Source organism: Lutjanus erythropterus, chromosome 19, assembly GCF_056507025.1.
Source record: "Lutjanus erythropterus isolate fLutEry1 chromosome 19, fLutEry1.hap2, whole genome shotgun sequence".
Classification (NCBI taxonomy): Eukaryota; Metazoa; Chordata; class Actinopteri; order Lutjaniformes; family Lutjanidae; genus Lutjanus; species Lutjanus erythropterus.
The window spans coordinates 29,978,582-29,991,892 of record NC_139335.1 but is presented as its reverse complement, the minus strand read 5'-3'; the positions used below and the strand labels follow the sequence as shown (position 1 = coordinate 29,991,892).

The following is a 13,311-nucleotide window of genomic DNA, read 5'->3' as shown; positions in this document are numbered from 1 at the left end:
ATTGGTTTGTTTTAGAGTGGTGGAATAATGATTTTCCTATAAAAAAAGGTGCAAAATACTGAGAGTTGCTTCTTGCTCTCATCACACCTTAAACCACGCCTGTAGCTGCCAGTAGTCCCACCTAGGATGCTGATTGGCTGCACCACTTTTGGTGATTTCCATGTGTCCTGTTACAAGGGTGAATATTTACCCAACAATGTATTTTGTAATTTCCGTTTGTAATTAATTTAGATCACGTGGCTGAGATCTGTTTTCACATTGACATGTAAGAATCTTTCTGCTGATAAAAAAAAAAAAAAAAAAAAACACATTAAATTGAATAAAAAAACAAAACAATAAAACATGAAAGGTTCAGTCCATCCTCACCAGAAAAACAACCTTATAGGTTATCTGTGCATCATCTGTGTGAGCAGCTATGTTTGTTTTTAGGCGGCGCCCTCTAGTGGCAGTAGTAATAACAAGGGAGCAGGATAAAGAGTTAGAAAATCCATGCAGGAGGAAGTGCTAAACCATGAGCGTCACACTGGTTCTCTCTAACTGTCTTATATGTCGTTTTGGGAATCATTTGCAATCGATTATTCTGTTGCTTAGATATAAGGATGTTTTTGAAAAATTACAAGGAGCATGAATACTTTTCAGATGCATTGTAAACATTGACTTGGCCTTACCATTTGCATAAGGGTTGACAGTCTTCTTATTTGTCATTACTCGGGCTGTTGCATTGTTGACCTACAGCAGATAAAGAGAGGTCCATGAGTTATGACACTTAGATGTTAGCAGTAGGTGCTACACTTGTCAGAGTAAATCTGCATGCATAGGTTCCTAATGTGATAAACAAAGAAAGCAGTACACTGTATCATGGCAAACACCCATGTCATTTGTGTGTTTTCGAAATTGCATTCAGAAACACTTAAAAACACATCCAAAACAAATCAGTTTTCTTTCTCATTTGCATATTTTCTATCTTATGACGTTTTCCAGCATGCTCTCCCCAATTATAGTGACATTTCAATAACATACAGACAAAAGTAAAGAAACAACAGATGCACTTGGCAAAATTATGTTTTGTAAATGTATAGATGCATGCGGTGGGGAGGAGGAGGGGGAGAAAAAAAAAACACAAAGAAAATGTCATCGGGGGAAAGAAGAGAAGAGGATATGTTGGGAGCATTATGCAACATCAAGTCAACCTTAAAACGTGAGGAGAACTGTTGTGATGAAAGCAACACAAAGCATTCACACTCAGACAACAGCCTCTCTAATTCATTGCAAGAGAAATTATTAAGATCAAAAAACAACCAAAGAAAATAGATGTACTCAAATAAACCAACCAAGTCAGTCAATCAACCAATCAAATCATTCCAAATTCAAACAACAGCTAACAGGGTAAATTAAAATAAGGGTGCATTGTCTTATAAAATGAAATAAATTAATAAATGGGTTTCCAACAATCTCAGATAGATGTGCAAACGAATTCATATCTCAGTCAGTATCGCTCGCACACGCAGCTTCAGGAGAACACTTAGTGAATGGACACGCACGCCGACACGCAAGAAAATATGTATGTCAATATACAGCATCAACTCAACCACAATTCAAAAAGAAATGTCACGTGAGTTTTAGCGTTGCAAACGTTCCAAAGAGAGAGGAAGAGAGAGAGGAAATGCTGGCAGAATGGCTTGCTCGCCCACACTTACCATTCCCAAACCTTTTGGCCCCGCCCACTTGTTTGTGTACTGTTACCGCTGTAACTGTGTTGGATGGGGCCCTAAACAAGCTACCGTTGGAAGGATGGTGGGGGAGGAGGGGATGAGAGAGGAATAAGCAGCATCTTACTCAGGTGGCCAAGAAAACTTTGCAATCATTCCACTGCACAAACTCTCTCTTTCAGCTCTCTCTATACAAGCAGCTAGCTGGCTTCTTGAAGCATAACTCCGACCATTCCGTCCAAACAAGCTGTCTTCATCCATCACACTGATTTGGACAAAAAACATCTCATTTGCTTAACTGCAGGGATAATTACATATTGGCTCAGCTCTCAAATGGAGTCCTAAAGAACTAGTGAACACTCTGGCACCCAGAGAATTGTTTTTTTTTTTTTTCAACACATAGTGTCATTGATCTGGAATAAAATACAAAAAAAATATTTAAATGTCATCTAAATCATATTCATGATGTGACCTGGGCCATTGCTTTAGCACGCCTTTGTTGAGCACTGTGGCCACCCTGTTCTCATCCAACCCCGTCACATACCAATGTTTTGTCAGCCTTATAAACACGTGGTTAGCGTTGCGAAATGGTCAAAGTTTGGGTAGGTCTACGCCAGGGATCAGTGACCTGACATATGTGGCTCTTTTGTCTCTCTGTCTCTCTCCAGAGGCTCCCTGTGGCTTTTTTTTTTTACTTTTTTCAAAACTAAATCTTCATTTCCCATTAGGCCTACAGTGATTCTTATATTTTTTTCTGTTGTAAAAATCTGTAGCCTAAACAATACATGAAAAAAAGGGAAAAATTTAGTTGGTGAGAAAAGTCTTAGTCGAACATAGTTTCACTTATTTGTGAAAAAAAAAGAAAAAAAAAACACCTCAATCTCCATTCAGGAGCTTGTCATTAGACTTGGGGGCTTGTCATAAACGGGCAACAACTAGTCAACTAATGGCTTGAACTGATGACCACTGGACAACTAGGAAAATGTTTAATATTTCATCAAGCAAAATATGCATCATAGCATACATCTATGGCTCAGTGCTGTTTCCTCTAATTTTTTTTGGTGGCTAGTCTTGGTCCTCCTAAATTAGATTAGGAAAATAAAGAATTCAATAGTTATGGCTCCAGACAGATTGTTAAAAATCTTTTGTGGCCAAAAATTGCTATTTTGATGGAAAATGTTGCAGACCCCTACAGCTAAAATTTTCAGGTAGCTATTTTGGTCACCCGAAGTTAGCTGGCTAAAATCCCCCAAAAAAGTTTCAGAGGAAAATAACAGAATTCAATAGTTGTGCCTCCAGACAAATTTAGAAAAAAACAATTTGGCCTCTTTTGATGTTAAAGGTTGCGAACCCAGAGTCTAGGCATAAAAATTACTTTGGTAGATTTCAGATATGATCATGTTATATTACATTAAGCATATCATGTGACACCAACGAGGTTATGCACATAATGTTATGCACCTTAAAATTTTTAATAAATCATCTTGGTTTGCACATGAGGCATAAACCTTGGCCCTCTGGGTAAAAGTCCTGCATTTGTTTTAGCCATCTGTCCGCCACAGTTTCTCCAGATTTGGACTTTCTTGCTCTTTATACCACCAGAATGCCACAGTGTATCTCTTAGAGCCACAGATGGGTTTATATTGACATCACTCGAAAGTCTTTTTCAGGTGCCACTGTACCGTGCACGTCTGTAAGAGTCACCAATGGGTGGAGAGAAAACTTCTGTATTAAACGAGTTGGGAATGAGAACGAGCTAATGTGGCAGTGACACAGCGCTTTACTACATCTAAGTTTTAAGCTTTGAGCTAGCCAAAAAAGTCAAGACTGAAAAACTGAGCCATGTTAGATTTGATACTTTGTTTAAACTTTACTGATCTGAGAGGAAGTTTTTTGTGTTGGAAATGTAAGGACACAAAGCCCGTCATAAAAAGCAGGACAGAATTTATATGGGATGGCTTCCTGTATTTGATTCCTAGTATGGCAGCTGAGGCAGCAACAGCAATCCAGAGAGAAGGCTGGAAGGCTTCTCCGTGTCTCACTTCCAAAAAGAGGATCTTGCAATGGGGCTTTGAGGGAATACCTTGAGCTGATGGTTTGGCTAAGACCACATTTTCCCTCGGTATGAACATGTGGTCTGAATCTAAATAATGACATCTGACTGAATCTCAATATGCAAATTAGGTAAGCAGAGCTGGCAGAGCTGTCAACAAACATGGTGCGTCGCAGGTCAAAGTGCGTTCAGATCGACTTCAGCCCTGCGGGGGAAAAATGCAGCCTCCTCATACATTTGAATGAGGCCAGTCCGACAGCTCAGCGGGGGTTGCCAATGCAAAGGGCTTCGGGAAAAAAAAAGCTGTAGGGTTGTCAGGCAAAGATGTTGAACCCGGCTCAAGTTTTGCAGGAATGTAATGCGACGTCATCCTGCAAGGTGCTGCTGTGGCCAATCAACATCTGTGCGCATTCCTTGAGGATTACTCTGTAACAAGAACACAGTATTTGTACTGTCTAGTCTGGGATTGTAGTGATGAAAAATAAGATGATTGCCACTGTGATAAGTTTACAGAGCAGCAAAATCCTGTCTCTGAGTTATATAAATCGTTGTGCAATGTTTTAGGGGTCTGATAAACCTTTGATTCCATGGATGTGTTTCTCAAACTGGCCTCCTGGATCATATTTCATTTTATTTCACGTCTCACTGGTAGTCAAAGCAACACACCCCCACCAAGACAGACCCTTGTTCTGTTTTAACACAGGGCTGTTTTTGGTCTGAACGCCTGCTAAGTGATGCTGCTGTACAGGCTCTAGATATTTTTCTTTTGCAGCAGACAAGCTCATCCATATTTGACTGGCAGCTTGAGACAGCAACAAAATGTGGAGATGGCTGTTGCAGATGCGGTCTATTTGATTCAATAGCATTGCACTTGAAATGTGTTCTGTGTGTCTACACAGCTTGCTTTAACATGCTTTTTTCCTGATTCAGACACAGATCTCCTATCAATACCAGAAATAAAAGTGTAAGAGTGCAAATAGCTTGAGCTCAGAGTTCAGAGAACTGACTGTAAATAAAAATTGATGATCCATTTTCACTTCCTCCTATTGTGCAAAAATGAAGCCAAAATATCGCGGTTATGATCGCTGTCATCTTGTGCTGGTGACGTCATTTGGAGCCAGAGTCTGTGCAGTAGGGATCGGGGTTTTGGGCCATGGTATCGAGGTCCCACCCATACACCCAGCTGACTCAATGGCGAGCAAAGCGCAGCTGTTTTACAGCATTACATAACCAATTAAAACCAAACTGATCAGAAAACCCCCTGCTAATATGGAGGGTGTAGGGTTTATGTCAGTAATGACTATTACGATCACTATGTAGGGAAGGAATTGCAGCTGCCTTTTTTGAGAATGTAACAGGAGTATGGTGCAGTTGCAAGGTTTTAATGTTGAGAGCTGTGAAAGAGTGACATTGGCGGTGCCATAGACCTTGGGCTAAACCTCGGAATACAGTATGTTCCTTGCTCTAGTGGAAGCTTACCACTGCAGAATATGGTCGGAGTAGAAGCCTTTACTTTTGAATTGTCAAGCTTGATGGAGAGATAATTGCCCAGTTCAGCTTTTGGCTCTTTAGTGGGTCTAGATATACAGAGTGCACAGTGTCACATGGGGGTTGTGAAGGTGAATACTGCTGATGCGAGTTCTCTGACTCTTGGCAGCTGAAATAAGCTTTAGCTGGTCTGCACTTGGATAATATGCAACAAGAGTGTGAATGCAATGGCTTTACTACATAATCTGTATAATAACCTAAAAAAAGGTTCTGTCAAAAATTCTCATGGCGCAGGCAACAAATGAGGTTTGGTCAACTGCAAAAACACACGTTGTACTGCCATAGCTGGACTATTGTGGCTAAGAAATAACGGCCATGAGCTGCCAGAGCTGCACAATAAACTAGGATAGAATAGGAAAAGGATTGCGGGAAGGGAAAAAATCCAGCATGTAGGATATTAATAAGTTGGGACAAACTGCGGTGCCTGGAAGTTGATGAGATTTTTTGCATTGATTTGAGGGAACAGAAGAAACAATGTCCCCGACTCATTTGTCATAAATGACTCAAAAAAGGAGTGGAGGTAAAGACTGGAACAAAGCAAAGTTGTCGCCATGGGGATTGTGTGTATTTTGGGAACACAGATGTTTTCATACCTGTGCTCAGAGGGTTGTTCAGAAATAAATATAGAAAGTAGTGGGAGAGTAGGCACAGAGGTGACAACATGGTCCCTGTTTCATGTGGTTGTTTGTGGCCTTAAAATGGCTGATGTTCTCAGACAGTCTTGAGGTCTAGAACCAGATTAAAATGATGATGATGATGATGATGATGATGATGATGATGATGATTTCCACGGACAGGATCTCAAGCTGGTTCTGCTGGTTTCATCAAGACCGTGACCCTCAACATGCACAGAGGTGGTTTGCAAGCGACTGTGAAGTGGCTGGGATGATGGTCACCACCTCCAAGTGGCTCCAAATGGTTCTCTGCCACAAAATAGTGTATTGCTCCTTCAGGGCGGAAAGTGAGTTGCAGTAACTCAGGGTCTTGTTTCCGAGTGATGTTAGGATGGAGCATGAGATTGACAGGTGGATTGGTGCGGCATCAGCTGTAAGGTAGGCACTATTATGGTGAAAAGGGAGCTGGGCCAGAAGGCAAAGCCGCCAATTTGCCATCAATTTACATTCCCACCCTCACCTGTCATAAGCAATAAGTGGTGACGAAAAGACCTTCCTACCAGACCTTCCTAGTCATAGTGAAGGAAGGCCTGGTAGAAACTTTGCTTGCTATTTGTTGGCTAGATATATATGGCTTGAATTCATGTATCCCATGCTCTTGTCAATGAGGGAGCTCTCATGGTGAAAAGGAAGCTGAGCCTGAAGGCAAAGCTCTCCATTTACCACTTATTCTGGATCCCGAACCTCACTTATGTTCAAGAGCTTTGGGTGATGACCAAACAAATGATTTCACCTTTAGAAATGAAATGAGGAACTTGGCATGAAGTTCGGAGTAGTAGTAGTTCCTTCCCGTGTAGGTATCCTGGGAAGGACACCAAAAGAAATACCCAGAATACACTGGGGGGCTTGCATATATCATCTGGCATGGAACTGCCACAGGATTTACGAGTAAGAGCTGGGGGATGTGGCTAGTGAGAAGGGCTTCTGAGCCCCCTTGCTTAGCCTGCTGCCACCATGACCCAGTTAAATGATTGAAAGTGGATGGATGGACCTAATGATGGAGGAGACTTGCTGTGGTGACAGGTATCATAGCCTTTTTATATATTCTAAGTACAACAGGCCTGGTATGTAGGAGTAGCAATGGAAGATTGTAATTGCAATGCTATACACTGGAACAAAACCAAAAGTGCTCAAAAAAAAAAAAAAAAAAAAAAAAACACTTTAAGCTTAAATGGCCCCTTAAAGCCCCAACCTGTGACTACCAAAGTGCTGTCTGTAAGACTTCCAAAGTGCAGCCCATGCAGTAAATTCTACATAGTTCAGACTTTAGTATGGACCATGCAGAGTCTACAATATGGCCCACAGTTGGAATGGATGATGAGGATTCTGTTGGGTGTTTGGTGGAAAAAGCTCTGTACACAAGCTCTGATTAAAGGCATTAACATCATTATGTTGATAGTCAGGTCAAAAATGGACAGAGTTATGCTTCAAGTCTGGTGGTGTCTAGCTGTTGTTGGTCTAAGTGGACACAAGACATTGAAATATCACTTAGGTATCGTCATGCTACTGAATCAGGATAGTTGTGAACCTTGCATTTCGCTCTCCAGGTGTCATCAAATTCCTAAGTACTTCCTCTGTCCATGGATAGGAAAGATTTTAGGACTTTTTCTAGGGGAAAGCTCCTCTCTTCATTGAACATATTTAAGAACATCTTTTCTTTTGTAACATTTATGGCCAAACTCCAAAGCAATATTTGCACCTTCTTAAACCTTTGGTAAGGTCAATTTCCTTGACAGTACAAAATCAAGTAAAACAGGAAAAAGTAACAGTAAAGTAAACAAATAAAAAATAAAACAAGCGAACTCTCTCACAAACAATAATGTCTGACTAGTTATACGTTAACATTTATTTGTGTTAATAAAACTGCACAAGGAAAAGGAAGTGATGAGGTTTGGACGAACGGACAGTTTGATGTTGTGTGAAAGATGGCAAGGTGGGATGTGGCGGTAGACTGTCAGATGCTCACACGCACAAACACACACAAATATACAAACACACACACACAAAGAGGAACAGGAGGACAGGGAGAAGGAAGAGGTTGAAAGAAATATTTGAGAACATGCACCTCTATTTTACGGCCTTCTACCACGGTGCCGTGTAATTTCTCTCTGGCCCTGTCGGCGTCCACGCTATGCTCGAACGTTACGAACCCAAAACCCTGCATGCAGGACGGAAAGAGGCAAGAACAACATGCACATTATTTTTTACATGTTATACTCAACATTACATTGATTTTAATAGGAGCACAGCAGATAACACAGTTGAGCTTCCACTTCAGTATTCTCTGTTAACCAATATCCAATAGTTTTACACAGGTCTGGAAAAAAGAGCAAATCAATTGATAAGTGGAAACCTTACTTTCCATTCTAGCACGGCACATACAGTATTTGGTTGCAATTTAAGGGCCGTATATACATCACAACTAAACTGGATGCATGTACATTTCTGTTTGTACTACACTGGGTGCCTGCAGATTTCAGACAGAGGAAGGCAGAAGCGGGTTTCTCATTCTTGGCTGGTTGATTTTAATGGCTGAAATTTAGCTCTGTGAGTTGGTTGAAAACTGTCTTCCCCTGACTCCTTTTGAAATGGGAACCCTGCTAATGGGTCCTCAATATACACCTGAGTACATACATGACTGCATGCTAAAAGACTGAAGCTAATGATGCGTGTTCCAGGCAAAACATCGAGTTTGGCTGGAGTGCCGCTGCTAAAGCTAGCCTGTACTCTGATCTGAGCGGCATCCAGGACCAGCTCCCATGCAGCTGATGTTCCGGTCTTCTACATGAATGTACAGTATTAACTTTGGGTTTGCTGAGCTGGTGATGTCAGCAAGAAAACTTTGGAAAAATTGTATTGAGAAAGGTCTAATGTGTTTGTGGATGGAGTGATGAGAGGCACAATCTTGAAATAAATCTGCTTAGTTTCTCCTGTCTTAATAAAAGTACAAAGAATATCACAGAATATATAAATTAACATTTATATATCAACAGTCCTTTTTCACAGCAGCCATATTGACATGAAATGGAAGAGTAAACACAGATGCTACCAATGATAGTAATTAAGGTCCTGTTCTATTTACTGTAGCAGAACCCTTTCAGTGAGCCAACATGCACATTAGCACCTCGGCTCTGTTTGACCTGAATGGAACAGAACTTTAATTAGTATCACCTTTAGCACCCGTGTTTACCCGACTATTTCAGGTCAAGGACCAGACCACAAAGAAGTGGGACCAACTGTGTTCCTTCAACATAAACTTGTGTGCTGATTGATTCTTCTGGACCCGAAGTGTCCGCAACAGTTATTACAACAGTAAAATAAAATTATTTAGAGACCCACAAACAAAAAAAAAAAAACAGAAAACACAATGTACCTTAGAGCCGCGCTCGTTGAAGATGATTTCCACATCTAAGATTTTGCCAAATTGCTGTAAAGAAACAAACAAATAAGGGAAACACAGTGATTATTTCTTAAATATAGTGACAAACAGAAAATGGTAACACTTAAGATTACATCCCGCAACATACTGTGTTACTATTCAGGGGTTATGGTGTAATGTTTTTGTAATAACACTGTAATAGCACAGTACCTACCAATACATATATGTAGGTACTGGGTAACAAGAACGGGGTTAAAATTTGAGATTCTACAAAGAAATTATACTGCAGTTATTTTTAACTATTGGGTACCTATTCTATAATTATAGGGTAAGTATGATTTACTGAGCTATTATCATAGTCTCATATTTATCCTTAAATAATAGAATAGATACCCAGTAGTTAAAAAAATAACTATAGTACAATTTCTTTGTAAAATCCAGAATTGTTACCCTTATTCCATTATACTACTTAGTACCTACATATATGTATATATGTATAGGTAGGTACAGTGCTGGTACAGCATTATTAAAAAAAATTACACCATAACTCTGTAGTAATTACGCATTACGTTGCTGGCTGTAATCTAAAGAGCTATCCAGAAAATTAACACCCAACTGTTTTTCTCTCCTTGTTTTTGTTTTTTATGCCAAAATGTCCAATTGAAAAAAATCAAGCTGCATCGTCTCAGATTTCAGAAAAGTCTGTCGTACTTACGCCGAACATTTGCCTGAGGTCTGGATCTCTAAACCTGAAGGGGATGTTGGAGACGTGAAGTCTCTTGGGTTGGGCCTTGCTGTCTGTGCTTTCAGGTACAGTCTGTGTTGGTGGCTGACTGTCCGTCTGGGCGGCATCATCTGTCTGCTGGAAAACACAGAATAAAGGACTCGAATTAAAGACGTACAAAGACACTTCCAGCAACTACGAATGCAATTTTACAAGATTTGTGCATGCTGTAACATAAAAGTGTGTTTGAAAACAAAATTATCTGTGTGCTTTTTGTATCTGATAAAACCACCTGTGTGATGTTACACAGTTACGTTTACGTCTTGTTGTATTGTTACGTCTTGCCACGTCATTTTTGTTTTGTCTAATCCTTTATGTCAATTGAGTCTTGTTATGTTTTGTTACACCATTTTTATCTTGTTAAGTCACTTTTATCTTGATTCACCTTTTACATCATTTTTGTCTTGTTTTGTATTGTTATGCTGTTTTCATCTTGTTACGTCTTTTATGTCATTTTTGTCTTGTTGTTTTGTTACACCATTTTCATCTTATTGAATCATTTTCCTCTTGTTACATCTTTTACATCTTTGTCTTGTTATGTATTATTATAATGTTTTCATCTTTTACGTAATTTTTGTCGTTTCATTTTTCAAGTCATTTTCATCTTGTGACACCTTCATTATCAATTTTGCCTAGTAACATCTTTTAATCATTTTCATCTGATGTGTTTTTCATCTTGTTATGTAGTTAATGCCCTTTTCATATTTTTTTATGCTGCTTTTGTTATTGCATCTTTTTACATTGTTTTTCTGTCTTGGAATAAAACAAAAGCAACAAGCCTATATTAGAAATGTAAGGAGTAGAAACTGCAGATATTTGTGTTAAAATGTAGTGAATATAAGTCGAAAGTTTTCAGAAAAAGAAATGCTGAAGAAATGTACAGATACCTGAAAATTCTACTTAATTAAAGTAACAAAGTACTTGCAGTTAGTTACTCTCCATCTGCTGGATGCTGCATTGAGATGCCGGTGTCAGCACTAGAAGGGACTGGCAACTTTCACCTTCCAACTCCACAAAAATACAACTCTCAAGGGCAAGAGTGAGCTTTCACACTCAGTGATGGACTGTGTTCATTGCAATGCACAACCAAGCCACAGACAGCACCACAACAGGAACCAAACCCTGGAAATGTGCACTGCAAACGCAACTCAAACTGGTATTCATGATCCCTAAAAGATTAAATTATTCTCCTTTTTCCAGAGAAAATCAAGTGATTCTGTCTTCTGGACCCCAAGTAATACATGTAAAATCTGCCTTATACTCTACTACATCTACTCTGCATTTGATCACATTTTCTGGATATGTGAAGAGGGCGTGTCCAATCAAAAATGGGCTGTTCAATTGCTCTTTAATGTCAGGTTAGTTCTCACATTAATAACCCACATTGTGAGAACATATTATCACACCTCAGGCCACGGAGCTACAGACCATGAATTAGACAGGGTCATAAATGGTGCATGAGACAAAAAGGAAACCGCAAAGAGTTAAAATATTCAAACACGGAGACATAATAGATGCTCATGCACATACAGAGCACCAGCAGCAGTCTGTGTTTGTCCTTTAGCTCTCAGTGTGAGTGAGATCAATGGCTGTTAAACACAAGAGAGGACTCCACAGTCTCCTGTTACTCTGCAAGCGTGTGTTAGAAAAACTGTTGGTGTGTCTCTTTGCTGGCTCTGGAGCTCATTCATTTATGAATAAGACTTGCTCATGAATTACAGGGACAGTTCAGGTTATTTGAAGTGGGGTTATATGAGCTACTTCTCTGTAGTCAGTGTATTACCTACAGGAGATGTGTAACAGTACACAAAATCCACAGTTCGGTACTTTACCTCAGTTTTAGGATCATGGTTTTCCATTACGCTTACAGATAAAAAAAAAAAGCGTAATCAGATTTAAAATAAAGAATGATACATTACCATGCACAGTGCACACTCAGCTGTCAATTCATTATCATGACCTCTGGTGAAAAAATGCTTCACTGGGCGGAATTTTTTTGTCTTTAAATCAATCAGTCAATAAGTTGCACAAAACAAAAGGAGGACCAGCTGGACAAACTAATAAACCTAACAACTAACATAAAACACTTGGAGCTGCAACAATTAATCTATTAGTAATTGAGTATTAAATTAATCTGCACCTATTTTGATAATTGATCAATTGTTTTGAGTGATTTTTCCAGAGAAAGTCAAAATTCTCTGATTTCAGCTTCTTAAATGTGAATATTTTCTGGTTTCTTTACTCCTCTCTGACAATAAACTGAACATATTTGAGTTGTGGACAAAACAAGACATTTGAGGACGTCATCTTGGACTTCATTCAACATTGTTCACCTTTCACATTTTATGGACCAAATAACGAACGATTGATTAATGGAGAAATTGAGTAGTAATTGTATTAGAATACATTTTTAAAATCATCTTCCCGGCCCTGCTGCCTAACTTGTTATGCACACAGTTTAAGACACAGGCTCTAATCTTTGTCCATTTTCAATGTAACTAACCAGAAACAATGACACTGCATGAAAGGGACGAATACACAAACTGTTACACTCCGAGAGTTATTGTGTGACTTCTGTGCAGGGATGTTTCAAGCCCAAGTGGGGCACTGACTTATGCAGGAGCAGCACGCTATGTGCGCACACATGCACACACATAATTGTACGATTTTTCTTGTCTCTCCTTTAATTACTAACATTACAGTGTCTTACAGTTTCTTATTCTTGTGTTTAAAATTAGTATTTCAAAGCTAAATAGTCCTTCTAATCACATCACAACAGAGTGACACCATACTAATGCAACGTAAGGCTTTCATACTTTATTCTTTAAGTTCTCAAAAGGAAATTGTATCTCTATTGTACCTCTATCTCTATGTCATTGTACCTCTACCTTGTATTGTACCTCTACAGGCGACCAAATATGGTTTAACACCTGTTAAACCAGGTCAGATATATGAAAAATAAGACATAACTTAAATCCACCATTCTTTTATTATTTCTGATTACTTTTTAAAATAATCCTAAATATTTCATGGTACTTTCAAATTTATAAAATTGAAACTTTAAAACATTTTATTTATTATTTATTGTTTATTTATTTTTCAAGACTTGTCAAGGTCCACCTGCAGGGCCTTCACAGTCTACCCCTGGCTAACACTTTGAGAAT

At 39.2% G+C, this 13,311-nt stretch overlaps 1 protein-coding gene across 6 annotated transcripts in view; it reads right to left on the bottom strand.

Moving 5' to 3' along the window:
* rbfox1 (RNA binding fox-1 homolog 1) overlaps window positions 1-13,311 on the bottom strand; it is a 227,617-nt gene that overhangs the window by 43,937 nt on the left and 170,369 nt on the right. For 5 of the 6 annotated variants that reach the window (XM_084744732.1, XM_084744733.1, XM_084744735.1 and 2 more), the window contains exons 3-6: window positions 10,079-10,225; window positions 9,358-9,411; window positions 8,050-8,142; window positions 669-729 (exon numbers count right to left, since the gene is read on the bottom strand). In XM_084744732.1, coding sequence (XP_084600858.1) covers window positions 669-729; window positions 8,050-8,142; window positions 9,358-9,411; window positions 10,079-10,225 — 355 coding nt within the window. The remainder of the gene's footprint in view (window positions 1-668; window positions 730-8,049; window positions 8,143-9,357; window positions 9,412-10,078; window positions 10,226-13,311) is intronic. The other variant, XM_084744731.1, reaches the window with a different exon arrangement.